The sequence below is a fragment of the Denticeps clupeoides genome, chromosome 7, assembly GCF_900700375.1.
Source record: "Denticeps clupeoides chromosome 7, fDenClu1.1, whole genome shotgun sequence".
In the NCBI taxonomy this organism is placed as follows: domain Eukaryota; kingdom Metazoa; phylum Chordata; class Actinopteri; order Clupeiformes; family Denticipitidae; genus Denticeps; species Denticeps clupeoides.
In genome coordinates, this window is record NC_041713.1 from 24,897,120 (window position 1) to 24,910,224 (window position 13,105).

Consider the following 13,105-nt stretch of genomic DNA (forward strand, 5'->3'; position numbering starts at 1 on the left):
CATAAGTCTGGGGCTTACTGAGGTTTGTGAATTTGTGAACTATTAAAGAAAACATGCAGGAGAGCCATAATCACACATCTTCTTCAAGATACAGATAACCATCAAGTGGTTTATACTTCTTATATCTAGGTATTTATATAAATTCTAATGTCTCTAACATTACACTGGTGAACAAGCCCCAAGCTTAGTGTGGAAATAGTGCCCTTAGTGGTGTAATTCAGACAGACACATTCTTCAGTATGAACTGGGTGGGAGTAAATTAAGTAGGAAAGAACCCATTCAAGGCCATCACCTTCTAGCTGCCATGATATAGCCAATCAGAGGTTGCAACACTGGAAACGTGAAACAGGCTTCAAAAGAGAAGAAATGGAGCGAAGGAAGGAAGACAAAACAGAAAAAGAGGAGTAAACAACCATCTACACAAAGGAATACTGTACAGATCTGATATAAGTGGATTCCACTTGCAACAGGAATGAAATTTAGTATTTATCAAAAAACATGTTTCAGGTGAGGTCTCAAGGCTAGAGCAAAACTAGGCAAATATCTGCAGTGTTGAACAAAAACCTGCTACAGATTTTCACTTCCAATGAAGCATAACTGTGTACCTAGACACATTATCCTAAAAAATCTGAATAAAAATAAGTCTTTGAAATAGTAATGATAAAAAAATATATACTCTTTAGCATTTCCACCATCTGGAACCATTTTTTTGGTCGCACTCATTAGTAATACAGTACTAGCCAATCATACAATGATGCAGAACGACACACAAAAAGCACACACGTCAGGCAGTGAGCATACTCCAATGTCATTCAGCTACCACAACAGTTACTCTAGAGCAACATACGGCAACATACGGCGAGGTAAAATATTTTGTATGGTTTGTTTATATGACATGGGCAAAAAACAATGAAGTGGTATAAAAAAAATGGAGAAACACTTATCTAGGGTAAGCAAAGCTGAAAGAGAAGCTGATTTTCCATTCAGCTCTCCTCTTTACCCAAGTAGGGTGCCAAATGGTAACTAATAGGGTGTATGTTGATGAGATACAGTAGTTAGGATTTAGTGGATTGCGTCTCTGCTCGGATCATCTGGGCGAGCACGTCATGCAGCGAGCACAGCAGCGGAACGCCCAGGCTCAGCAGCTCAAACAAGAAGGCATAATCCTCGCGGTGATCGCGCAGGTGCTGTAAAGTCGAGTGCGCCGCCCAACGCACCCAGTGGCCCAGCCTGCATGGCGACCCAGCCAGGGCCCGGGCGACACGCAGAGGCCAGCGCAGCCTAAGAAGGGAACTCTGTGTACCTGAGGCGTGGCTCTGTAGGCTGCCTGGTGAGGTGGAGAGGTTGTGGCCATCAAGTAAAGTCACTCCGCTGCCTTCGATCTGTTCAAAATAGAAATATAGAATATGATGTCCATATACTGTACATTAGTGTGTGTGTGTGTGTGTGTGAGTGTGATTAGGCAAGGTCATACCGCAGCATTTTAACTAGATGAGACAAACACAAAAAGTGGAATATAAATTTGCATTGTTCACAAGTTCCTGCAAGAATGACAGCACTTGACAACAAGGATTAATTTAGTAGTTTATCAGCTAAAGTTTGAAGTGAAGTGACTGTCATTGTGATACACTGCAACACAGCACAAGGTGCACACAATGAAATGTGTCCTCTGCTTTTAACCCTTCATCCTTACTGAGCAGTGGGCAGCCATGACAGGCGCCCGGGGAGCAGTGTGTGGGGACGGTGCTTTGCTCAGTGGCACCTCAGTGGCAACTTGGCGGATCGGGATTGGAACCGGCAGTCTTCTGATTACGGGGCCACTTCCTTAACCACTAAGCCACCACTGCCCCAAAGTTTCTCAGGAAGGGTCTTATTATTGCAACAATTATTAACATGCAAACTATGGTATTATAGCAGTAATACACTCAAGGGTTTGCTATGGAGTGGCAAAATTAAATAGGTAAATACATCAATAAAGAAACAATAAAATGTGATATGAATGATTTAAAATGGGAAATTAAAACATCATTAATTAATGAAATATAACATGAATGGTGCAACCTGAACAATATATGGTGATAGTGGTGATGCATTAATTAGACAATGGTACCCAATACTGGTGTATAAAAGTTTATGTTGAACAGATGCACCAGTGTGAAAATAAATTGTTTTTGATAAAGTAATTTAAAATCATATTATGCATTTTAATATTTGAAATAGTGCTTTAAGGATAGTTTCCCATTCTTTAGTTACAAATACATCATAATCACAGAGAGTGGTCCTGAAACGTATCCAGGATTAAATATAGTCAGTACTGAGATACTTTATCAGTATGCTGATATCTGATATCAATTGTGTCATCCCTGACATGCACTTGACAACTATACTATTGTCAAGGCCAAAGACTGAGTACACATGAATATAATCTTAGAAAGGGTATTACACAATTAAAGTACCCAATAATAGAAGGTCTTGTAACACACACATACACACACACTCATTGTATTATTAGAAACAGAAGTTCTGATTGAAGAAGAGTAATTGGAGGATTAAAGCAGTAAGAAGAGCCCAATCAAAAGTGATTACCGTTCTCCTTCTAGTCTTACTCTTGACTTTAGCCTGAGAAAAATGCATCTTGCAGTAGAACTTGCCTATGATGCCAAAAAATACAGAGGAACAAATAGGCACTTCATTATAAAAACAGATATTGTCAAGTCTTTAAATGGGAAGAAATGGGATAGAGTACAAAAAGTGCCAGTATACCCTGCTCAGAGTCGAAGGCATGTCCTCCCAGCCGCAGGGTGCATCGGCAGATGCTGCAGCGGAAGCATTCCCGGTGGAAGAAGTGGCCCTCGGCGCTCAGGCGCTCCATCACATACACACGCTTCTGGCAGAAAGAGCAAATGTCGCTGCCACCCAGGTTCTGTGGGAACTCCTTACTCTGTCAGGATGACACCACAAACACACACTCTTCACACTGGGAACAAGAATGGAACAGTTCCTCCAATACAGCTTGAAGCAACAAGGTTATAGCAAAAACCGCCTTCAGTATAACGCAAGTTGAAGGAGAGAGAGAGAGAGATATATATATATATATGCTGTTCACCATGGTATGTGTACACATGGTGGTTTCATCTGTGGTACACATCATCAGCGATAAATGGGATTCAAAAAACAAAATGGAATATGCACACGAACAGTAGGGACAGTGTGGAAGACTAGGAAACTAGGAATTGAGACACCATTTCTTTCCTGCATGGCACAAATGATAAATGAATGGTGCTGATGGTGTGTCTTTCCCATCCGTTATCAAACTCCTGACCTGCAGTGCCCTCTAGTGTACCTAGCTACAAAGCAAGTATATAATCTGCCTTCCAGAACAGCCCACTGCCTGCAACACCACACAAAGCTCTATGATCTCCTTTATGACTTCAAAAAGCAGATCACGGTGTCATCTTAGTCTGAAAAATCCAACTTTAGTAAACATCTGAAATTATGATTAGAGTTCCTTTAATATGGTAACGTTTTGAGTAAACTCCAACCACGCCTTCCCTGGCCATGGAGTTTATGCAGCTGGATGTTACTTTAATCGTGTGCTGAGGCGATGAGCCAGCGGATATGCTGTGGGGCCTTTCCCACTGAATTCTTCAGGACTCTGCCCTGAGGAGTCACCTGTTGACAGATATGTGGTTTTGGAAGAGTCCAGTGTCTGTTCTGCATTGTCACTTGGTCTCTCTCTCTCTCTGGACCAGTTCCTTTAATCACACTTGAGCCACACATACACGCTTAACATCAAGTTCTATGTGTAAATGCTTCAGACCATTTATTAATTTCTAGGTGCTACATGCTTTAAATTAATAACTGCAGACATAATGTTTTTGAATATGGCTTAAATTATTCTCCAGGCTCTTTAGTGTAATTCTGTTGACATTTATGACATTTATTTCCAGTGTGCCAGAAATACATCAAACATACAAGGCAGCATCCTATAATATGATTACTGAATTGAGTTCTAATAAGTAGTGGCTTATTAGAACATGTCCTATTTTTTTTTATTTTTGGCGGGTGGGGGAATTTTTCAATCTAAAATAATTCGGAAAATAAACAAAAATTTATGGTCTAATAAGTAGTGGCTTATTAGAACATGTCCTATTTTTTTATATTTTTGGCGGGTGGGGGAATTTTTCAATCTAAAATAATTCGGAAAATAAACAAAAATTTATGGTCTAATGGAATCAATTCCAAGTCTACTATTTAAGGTCAATGAAAAGATTTCAAAATTCCTTCTGACTGTGACTTCTTACCGGTGAGAGTGAGGAGCCAGCAGGTTTGAGTCTGTGGTCATTCTCATAGAGGATGGCCAGTGTCAGAGCTTTGGCCCCTATCACTGAGGAGACCTTGCCCACTGTTCTCTAGCAAAGGTGCCCATACAAAGTCAAGGGGACAGAACAGGACAAACGAGAAAAAAAATGGAGACATGTTGAAAAGAAGAATACAGAGAAACATCATAGGTCAAGCTCCATAGGCCTGGTGAAGGTTATTCAATAAAGAGGATGAGATGGGAAAGCAAAAATGCATTCCACATCATAGCATGCCGCAAAGAAAATGGCCGCCATTTCAAAGAGCAGCTTTTTACATGCACAATCGATATAAATGCTAACCTCCAAACATCACCATCACCTCAAAACACATAGAACAGACTGCAATCACATTTAACAATTTCTCAATCAATTTAAACATTACTGATCAAAGCATGACTTTAACCCTTAAAGATTTAGTCATTTCCTTTAGTAACATTTACAACCATGACAATTACTGATAATTGAAACAAAACAGATAAATTCTACACGGCTACATTAAAATTCTGTCCAATCACTGAAAGCGTAAACATCCTTTCTTGAGTGCTTCACTGATCATAATAGTTTCCCCACACAAAACTCTGAGCTGTACACTACCAAAACCTCTTCGTTGTATCTATGGCTGGCTATTTACAGTGCGGTCCAACATTCTGCAATTGTCTATTGCTTCTGCCAATTTGCATCAAAAATAGCCCCCATAGCAACATTCGTTGCAGGAAATATGATCTGTTTGTTTATCCCTGTTGATTTCACATGACAAGGCAGTTCCATTGCACTAGAACCAGTAATGACAAACACCTTAGTGGAAATACCAGAGAGAAAAAAAAGTCCTAATCACAGGATTGCATCTGCAAGTGCTGACAGCCTGCTTTACCTGCTTTAGGGGCTCAGGTGGGGTGAGGACAAGAGGAAAACAGGACAGAGAGGAGGACACAGAGACAGAGACAGTTGAGGATCTGGTAGCAGCAGGAGCAGAGCATGATGAACTAAGAGACACCTAATAAAAGGACAGAAAATGAAATGTGTAAACAGCCCAAAAATTTCCCAATTGAACAAAAGTCAGCCAATAAAAAGAATCATGTACCAACAAGAATTGTTTATTTTGAAACAGATGTATATTAAAGAATGCATGCAAGAGTGAAATCAGAACATGCAGATTTTTAGACATCTTCAGATGTCAAATCCTTGAAGATATTTTCAGTTAAATGACCCCAGACTAGTAGGTAGCATTAAATTAGAGTTGTGGCAGGCCGCAGGTCAAGCATTTTGGTGGGGGGTTTTATGGGGGAGTGTAGTAGGCAGGCAGGGTGGGACACTGTTCACCTGAGGACTGTGCCCCGGGAACATGGAGCTCAGGTGCTGGGCCCTCTCCTTAATGCTCTTTTTACTGAACTCTCTGGTGCTTAAGGTTTTTGCTTTCCTCTGCAAAAAGGGGGGAGAAGGGTTTGGAGAAACTGTTTTAGAACCCCACAAACCACCAAGAAAACATCTAATGAGATGCTAGAGGTTCTAGAGGATCAATACTACTGGTCCCAACGATGCAGATATGTATTCTGGAGTATTCTGGCACAGTGTGTGCAAAAAAATTCAAGCCCTCCTTGTAAGGTGACAGAATATCAGGGACACCAAGATGAATAAGTGCAGCATGTCAGATTTTATTTGTATAGTCTTTCCTACAATGTGTTGTTTGATAATCATGACCTGACAATGGTCAAGTCCAAACTTGATTAAACTATTGTGTAGTCTGATCCAGACATATAACAGAACATGCATGATGTTCACCTGACAAATCTTGTCTTCAAGGTGCTGTAGACGCTGGAGCATGTCAGACATGGCAGTAGTTGTGAGGGGGCAGGAAGAGGATGAGGAAGAAGACGCAGCTAAACAGGACCTGCTCGTGTTTCCTGTTGTGTGTGATGGAGGAGAAGCAACTGTTGCTTTTCTGCAAATGGGCTGGGGGCTGGGAGGGGGACTATGAACAGGACTGAGTGACAGATAGGACCCCAAATGGATTTTGGGAGGCTGGGTCTTGCACTGAGGAGAAGATCCCGTTGACAGGAGCCTCAGATAGATAGACGGCTGAAAGCAGCAATACAGAGGGTTACGCCAAGCATTGGGGGGGAAACCTCTTGCAAACCTTATTATTTGAGTAGATAACCCATTCCTTGTGAACAACATTCCGCAGGATTAAGGTAACTCCACATGATATGATGTCCAGTATAGATTTTTTGTGTAGTACCAAACAGGACTGGAGTTGTGAGTAGGACAGTAATGAGAAACAGGGTTTGGACACATCTGGACAAAACATTTTATAAGCTTTTTCAAACATGGTGTCTTCTTCTTACAATGATGCTGATTGCCAGAGTGTTCATGCTGCTATGTGAATTTATCAATAAAACAGAACTGAACCTGGCCCACTCTCCTGCAGAGTTACCTGCCACTTAGGCTGGGATGGAGCTGAGGGGAAGGTTTGGTCCTTGGGTTTGGAAAAGCGAGGGTTCTCAGCCATGTCCAGAGAAGCTGACCTGGCCAGGCTTTCAGTGCAACAGTCAGACTCAGACTGAAGTGCCGCACATAGACAGACAGAGTGAGGAATGAAAAGCATAAGAGTAACAGGAGGAGTGAATGATTGGAAGAATCGTCATTCTACGTATTTCGAGCTCCATCTCTGACAGCGCTGGTTAACCAGCCAGCCATGAGACAGATCCTGTCCTGACTGACCAGGCTTAAAATCTCCTCAAATCAATTTAAAGCAGTGTTGCAATCCCATGATTAACTCTTAAGACATTTAGTCCTTTAGCAACCTGCAGCTGAGACCAAGTCGTAAATAAAAAAACAAACATATTCTATATTAATATAATATAGTATAGAATATTATTCTATAATAATATTCTTGTTAGGGTACATCATTTTACTATGTAACCGAATACAAACATTTCAAGAATGGTGTTTGTGACCAATCAAATGTATCCACTCAGAGAAGGAAAACAACAGAACCAGAGCAAAGAAGCAGGAGCAGAAAAAGAATAAAGTAAAAGCTAGTAAAAGAAAAACAGTCTTAAAGCAAAAGTGTTAATAAAATAAACTACTTCTAATATTGAAATCCTTCTTAGAGATGACTAATATAATAATTTTGTTCCGCTGAAGGTGGTCATCATTGGCAGAAGTGCTGGCTAATTGCCTCTAAGAAGAGTCACCTTCATCTCATGATGACGTTCATCAGACAGTACATTTAGTGGTGCCTATGTACTGAACCCAAGCCTCATCAATTAACTTGTATAAAATTATCAAATGCTATCAAAAATTTCTTATTGATGCATTGTACATTTTTCAATGCAAGATGAGGACCTGTTGATGGGGAGACCACTGCAGGCAAAACCCCCACCTGTCTGCGTTGCTCACCACTGGCCGCATTTTCCTCAAACTTGGCCAGAAGCTGGGTTGCCATGGAGCGCACCTTGTTCTCCCTTGCATTCCCGCCCTCAGCTGGAGGGGCAGCACTCTGACTGGGCACCAGCTTCAGAGATAAGTCAGTTATATCAGTATCACTGGTACATCAGCACTCCCCAATGGGGCCGTAATTTAGTTCTACAGCTATACCAATGCATACCTCCTCCAAACATTTGGAGCCTTTTCTCCGTTTTCTGTTTGTTGCATCTTTGTCCTCCAGCTTTTCTTCCTTTTCAACAGAAAATAGTGCATTAGATGATTTTTACTGGACATTTGTATATTCATTTTGCCCAAAAACAGCTATAGCATTATTGCTTCTTTCCATTTTAAGAAACTGATTGAAGAAGAGTGAAGGGGAGTTGAACCTTCGGAATCCTCTTTCTTGGCAGCGTAAAGTTAATCAGGTTGTAAACAGCCGTCGCAGCCGTTGATGAATCATTGTTCTCGTCTCTTTCATGTGGTACACCTAAAATGAAGAGTAACAGACTGTGTCAGGATGACAATCAGTGACTAATAAAACACTGTCCATTTAACTAATCGTTTAGGTGTTGCCTATTAGGTAACATACTCTTCTATGAACCAGGTTCAAATCTCACTTACTACCATTGTGTCTCTGAACAAGACACTTAACTCTTACACTCTGGAAAAGTGTCTAATAAATGCCATAAATGTAAACGAAAGATATAGTCACGTGTATCAAGACACACTATCACTTGAGTAGCTGAAAGGGAAAGGGATAGAAAGATAGAAAATGCAAATACTACCCCAAACAGTAGCAACTAAATTTCTGTAAGAAATTCCAAATTTTGCCATGAGATTGAGCTATGTGTATTAATAGGCTGTCCTCTATTATCATACACTGAAGTACGTAAGGTGGGAAAGATCCGGCTTCAAGCCATAACACTTAATGCCTTGAACAGATCAGATTATCTTCACACCTAACTCCCAGTGGGGTAGGAAGTCATTTAAAGTTTTTTAGAGAAGACCCAGGAGATCTTGCCAGGTATTGAAAGCTTACCAGCTGCAGGCACAGCAGTGGCGTAGAAAATCTCGTAAAACTTGGAGAGGTACAGCACCATAAGGAGCTTGTCCGGCTCCCGCTCAGCAGCGATCTCTGCTCCCGTGGTGACGGGCTGAATACCGAACTCACGTTCAGCCACGTCAAAGGCCAGCTGGTTGTTCCTCGATGAGTCTGCCTCATTCAGGGAGTCAAAATCACTGTAGTGGTTAAAAGCAGAAGGGAAACTGCATTTACACTAGCACATTTGCTGGTTTTATTAAGTAGTCATAACTGTTAAATACTGAAATACTGAGCAAAGCACTGTCCCCACACACTGCTCCCCCGGCGCCTGTCATGGCTGCCCACTACTCATCAATGGTGATTGGTTAAAAGCAGAGGACACATTTAGGGGCAGTGGTGGCCTAGCGGTTAAGGAAGCGGCCCCATAATCAATCCTGATCCGCCAAGCTGCCACTTAGGTGCCACTGAGCAAAGCACCGTCCCCACACACTGCTCACCGGGCATCTGTCATGACTGCCCATAAATGCAGAGGAGAAATTTCACTGTGTGCACCATTTGTGCTGTACTGCTGTGTGTCACAAGTGACAATCACTTCACTTCACATGCATTATACTATTTTTTGCCTTTCTGCACTATTTAAGTTAGCTTATTGTTTACACTGGAAATGTAATTTTTTAGTTGCTATGTACATTGCCTATTTTACATTTCACTTTTTTCCATTCTTAAAAATATCTTTAGTCATTTAGCTAAGATTTTTATGCTAAGGCATTTCTATATTATTATTGCTATATCATTATTGCTGGTAGCATAATTTAATTAGCTATTTTATTTTGCTGAATCATGTGCCGCATCCATTGTTCTACCGTGAATCAGAACACCCTGCCATGTACAATGTTCTCCCAGACATAAAAGATTCACTGGGGAGATGCAGAACTAATTACAAAATGGGACAACAGGGCAACAATAGTGGCCACCATGGTAACGAACCCCATTATTATCTAACACATCATTCTGTTAAGTCAGGAAGAATTATGTCTGTTTAATCACATCTACCCAAAAGCAGGGAGTGACAGACTGAAAACTCATATGAGGAATAATTAATCCATGAGCCAAGGCCCAAGGTGATGTCACCACGACCAAAGGTGTGGCCAAATTTGAACTTTCACAATATAATAGAAAAATAGGGCAACATTCACACAGCCAAAGCCGGGCATTATTATGACCCTCCTGCAAAAGCTTCTACAGTGAGCTCAGCGTGAATACATCTGAGGTTCCTCAGTACAACTCCAAAACACCGATTTCGGTGGAACCAAAGACTTTTTTTCATGTGACATGAGCCCAGAAGCCAGGTGTGATCAGATGCCTGATTAAACAACTGTGCTATTTGTTAGAGATGATGATACTCTCTGTGTATCTCTGTGTGTGTGTCTCTCACATGACCCTGCTGTTGGCACTGTACAAGATAACCATTGGGTCACTTGTACATATACAGGGTGTCTGTACTTGTTTTAATAACAAAAATGCACAAAAATGAGCTGTTTTAAAGGGCCAAAAAGGTTTATAAATTTAAAAGTGCATTCTCATGACATAATATCAATAGTGTCAAACACCATTACAGTGAAACAAATAGTAACATTGATATTTTATAGAATGTCTACATCAGTTCTGTGTGTGTATTTCCAAATTCTTACATAAGGTCTGGTCTGTAGCTGTGAATGAGCGCACAGAGAGCCAAGCCACTCTTCCAGGAGGAAGTGAGGTCCGTCACCTCCACGCCCCTGTATCCCTGAGTCTGCTTCTGACACCAGGACAGCAGCTGCCTGGGCCTGATCTCTAACTCTTGGGAGAAAAAAGCAACATCTGAATCTGCTGAGCGAGCACACAGGTGAGGACACACATTAAAGATACTGCCTACACATACAAAGACAACACAAAGGTACTACATCTGCTGCACTTGTCTGAGACGACATCTCGTAATTTCACTGAGAAGAGTGGGTGTGTCCAGCTTTAGAGCTGTTGGATTTGCATCTCCATATCCACAGATCTGTGTGTGGCAGTTGCGTATTGAAATCGAGTCCAGAACTTCTACTCTACACTTCACTTCACTTCACTTTACTCCTTTCTTCAAAAATTACTTTCAATTCGGTTTCTTCCATTCAATAGGCTGTCTGTCCAAGCTTATTGTTTGGAGTGGGAGTGGCATGGGTCAAAATGCAAAAAATTACTGAAGGTTAATATTGTAACCAGGGCAGTGGTGGCCTAGTGCTTATGGAAGCGGTCCCGTAACCATAAGGTTGTCAGTTCGAATCCTGATCCACCAAGGTGCCACTGAGCAAAAGCACCATCCCCACTGCTCCCTGGGTGCCTGTCATGGCTGCTCACTGCTCACTAAAGGTGATGTGTTAAAAGCAGATGACACATTTTGTTGTGTGCACCATGTGCTGTGCTGCAGTGTTTCACAATGACAATCACTTCACTTTCAGAATGGTGTGCACTCTGGAGCTGCTTCAATTATTCAAAAAATGTATTAAAATAAACATAAATAAAGAATTCCAGACTTAATATTTTTATCAACTATCCAAAAATTTGTGTCCAACAAACATTTATTATGAAATAAATAATCAATTAGATTAAATTAAGTGTACAAGTCATTTTTCTGCTTGTCACCTTGTCTGGAGAGACTGACAGAGCTACGGAGAGGACCACCACCCTGCAGTGAACATGAGTCCTGATCTCCATTCATGTACAGATGTTGCACCTGTGAAAGAGACAGAATGAGTCCATAAACAATAGTAGGGATAGGGATAGTAAAGACAAGTTAAGATAACTTGTAGATATGCTCACCTGATGGGGGCGCACACAGTTGGCATTGAGGTTGGGGTACCTTGTAGACGGGTCAATGGTGTACTGATCAAAATTCTTATTGATATTTTCAGGTGTTGTTTGAGGCAGCAGCCTGTAAATGCTTTCCCTGGAAAATGAACAGTGTGTAATATGTGTAAGAGTGGGGAATATCTACAGTTCAGAATGAATGAATGACATTTTCCATTACATTCAACTCATGTGACATTATGGAATATTTCAGTGCATGTAAATGTGCTCACGACAGGGGTGTGGGGGTGGGTAGTGGGTATGCAAAGCACAAATCATTTATTTTGATGAAATTTTATGGGTTAATTGCCATAATTATTTTTTGTATAATGGGATTAGTATTAAAGCATTATTGTCAGAAGACCAGTGTCTTCACTTTTTTTAAACAGTGGTTTCTTATGGACTGCAATGCCACTTATAAAGTTTGCATTGTTGACTCATTCTCTACAAGTTTATTTGCTCCAATAAAGTAAATGAAATTGGTCCGGCACAATGATAAATCAGCCAGAACACATGTTGTCCCCTGTCCCTCACCTCTCTGCCAAGATCTCCAGAGGCGCTCTGCCCTGTGCCCATCCTCGCACCATCCAGGCTGTATCGAAGGCAGCCAGGAAGCCACGAGCGCAGCCCGTCCCCATGGGCCAGAAAGGCTGCAGATAACACAGCACTCATCTACTTAAACACCAAATATTTGTGTGTCCTTCAGGGACACCAGCTGCTTTGTTTAAACATGTGCCAGATGAAAGAATGTTAGGCTATCCTTTGAATTTAGCTTTTTAATATCATGATTGGAAAACTAAGGAAGATTGGGACTAAATAAAAACCATCATCCCTTTTATGAAATATGCAGTTTAGGAGTATAGTAAAATATTGAATCTGCTACATTGAAATCTGTATTTACATGCTTACCATACCATATAGGCCTGAATATAACTGGCCACTATGGAAAATAAAGTATCAGTGCGCTTAAATCACAACTCATTTGTGTTGCAGCCCAGGGCAACAAAGTGGTACGAAGAATCTCACATACCTCGAGCAGGCTGTCTCCAACGAGAGCCACCAACAGCTGATGGCGGAAATTCTCCCGGACCAGTGCCGCGTTCTCCGAGGCGTACATGCACGTGAAGTCAAACATGGCCACATCTGGTTGGCCATAGTGGTTGATGGCGTAGTCGAGCGAGGGCAGCTGGTAATTGGTGCCGAAATCGGCTGCCTCGCGTGCATATGAGAGCAGGGCTTCCTGGTCTACGTTCTGGCTGCTCAGCAGTCTTTCAGTCTCAATGTAATCCTGTCACAGAGAACAATTCTATCCTATTTCAGTGACTACATTTTAGGTTACATCAAGTGCAGTCACATTATTAAACTCTCTGCTTATTTGTTTACTATGCCGGCCTGGCAGTGGGTG

General features: G+C 41.4%; 1 protein-coding gene across 11 annotated transcripts in view; it reads right to left on the reverse strand.

The window, feature by feature from the left end:
• The window catches only part of mical2b (microtubule associated monooxygenase, calponin and LIM domain containing 2b), a 42,013-nt gene that overhangs the window by 12,957 nt on the left and 15,951 nt on the right, over positions 1-13,105 (reverse strand). For 3 of the 11 annotated variants that reach the window (XM_028987284.1, XM_028987283.1, XM_028987291.1), the window contains exons 8-24: positions 12,731-12,988; positions 12,235-12,350; positions 11,674-11,800; positions 11,497-11,587; positions 10,521-10,668; positions 8,827-9,026; positions 8,174-8,274; positions 7,969-8,037; positions 7,744-7,875; positions 6,793-6,918; positions 6,141-6,437; positions 5,682-5,780; positions 5,233-5,355; positions 4,305-4,412; positions 2,764-2,941; positions 2,587-2,651; positions 1,304-1,382 (exon numbers count right to left, since the gene is read on the reverse strand). In XM_028987284.1, the coding sequence (XP_028843117.1) occupies positions 1,304-1,382; positions 2,587-2,651; positions 2,764-2,941; positions 4,305-4,412; positions 5,233-5,355; positions 5,682-5,780; positions 6,141-6,437; positions 6,793-6,918; positions 7,744-7,875; positions 7,969-8,037; positions 8,174-8,274; positions 8,827-9,026; positions 10,521-10,668; positions 11,497-11,587; positions 11,674-11,800; positions 12,235-12,350; positions 12,731-12,988 (2,317 nt within the window). Of the gene's footprint in view, positions 1-292; positions 351-1,303; positions 1,383-2,586; positions 2,652-2,763; positions 2,942-4,304; positions 4,418-5,068; positions 5,134-5,232; positions 5,356-5,681; positions 5,781-6,140; positions 6,438-6,792; positions 6,919-7,743; positions 7,876-7,968; positions 8,038-8,173; positions 8,275-8,826; positions 9,027-10,520; positions 10,669-11,496; positions 11,588-11,673; positions 11,801-12,234; positions 12,351-12,730; positions 12,989-13,105 lie in introns of those variants that run through there. The other 8 variants (XM_028987289.1, XM_028987285.1, XM_028987292.1 and 5 more) reach the window with 8 other exon arrangements.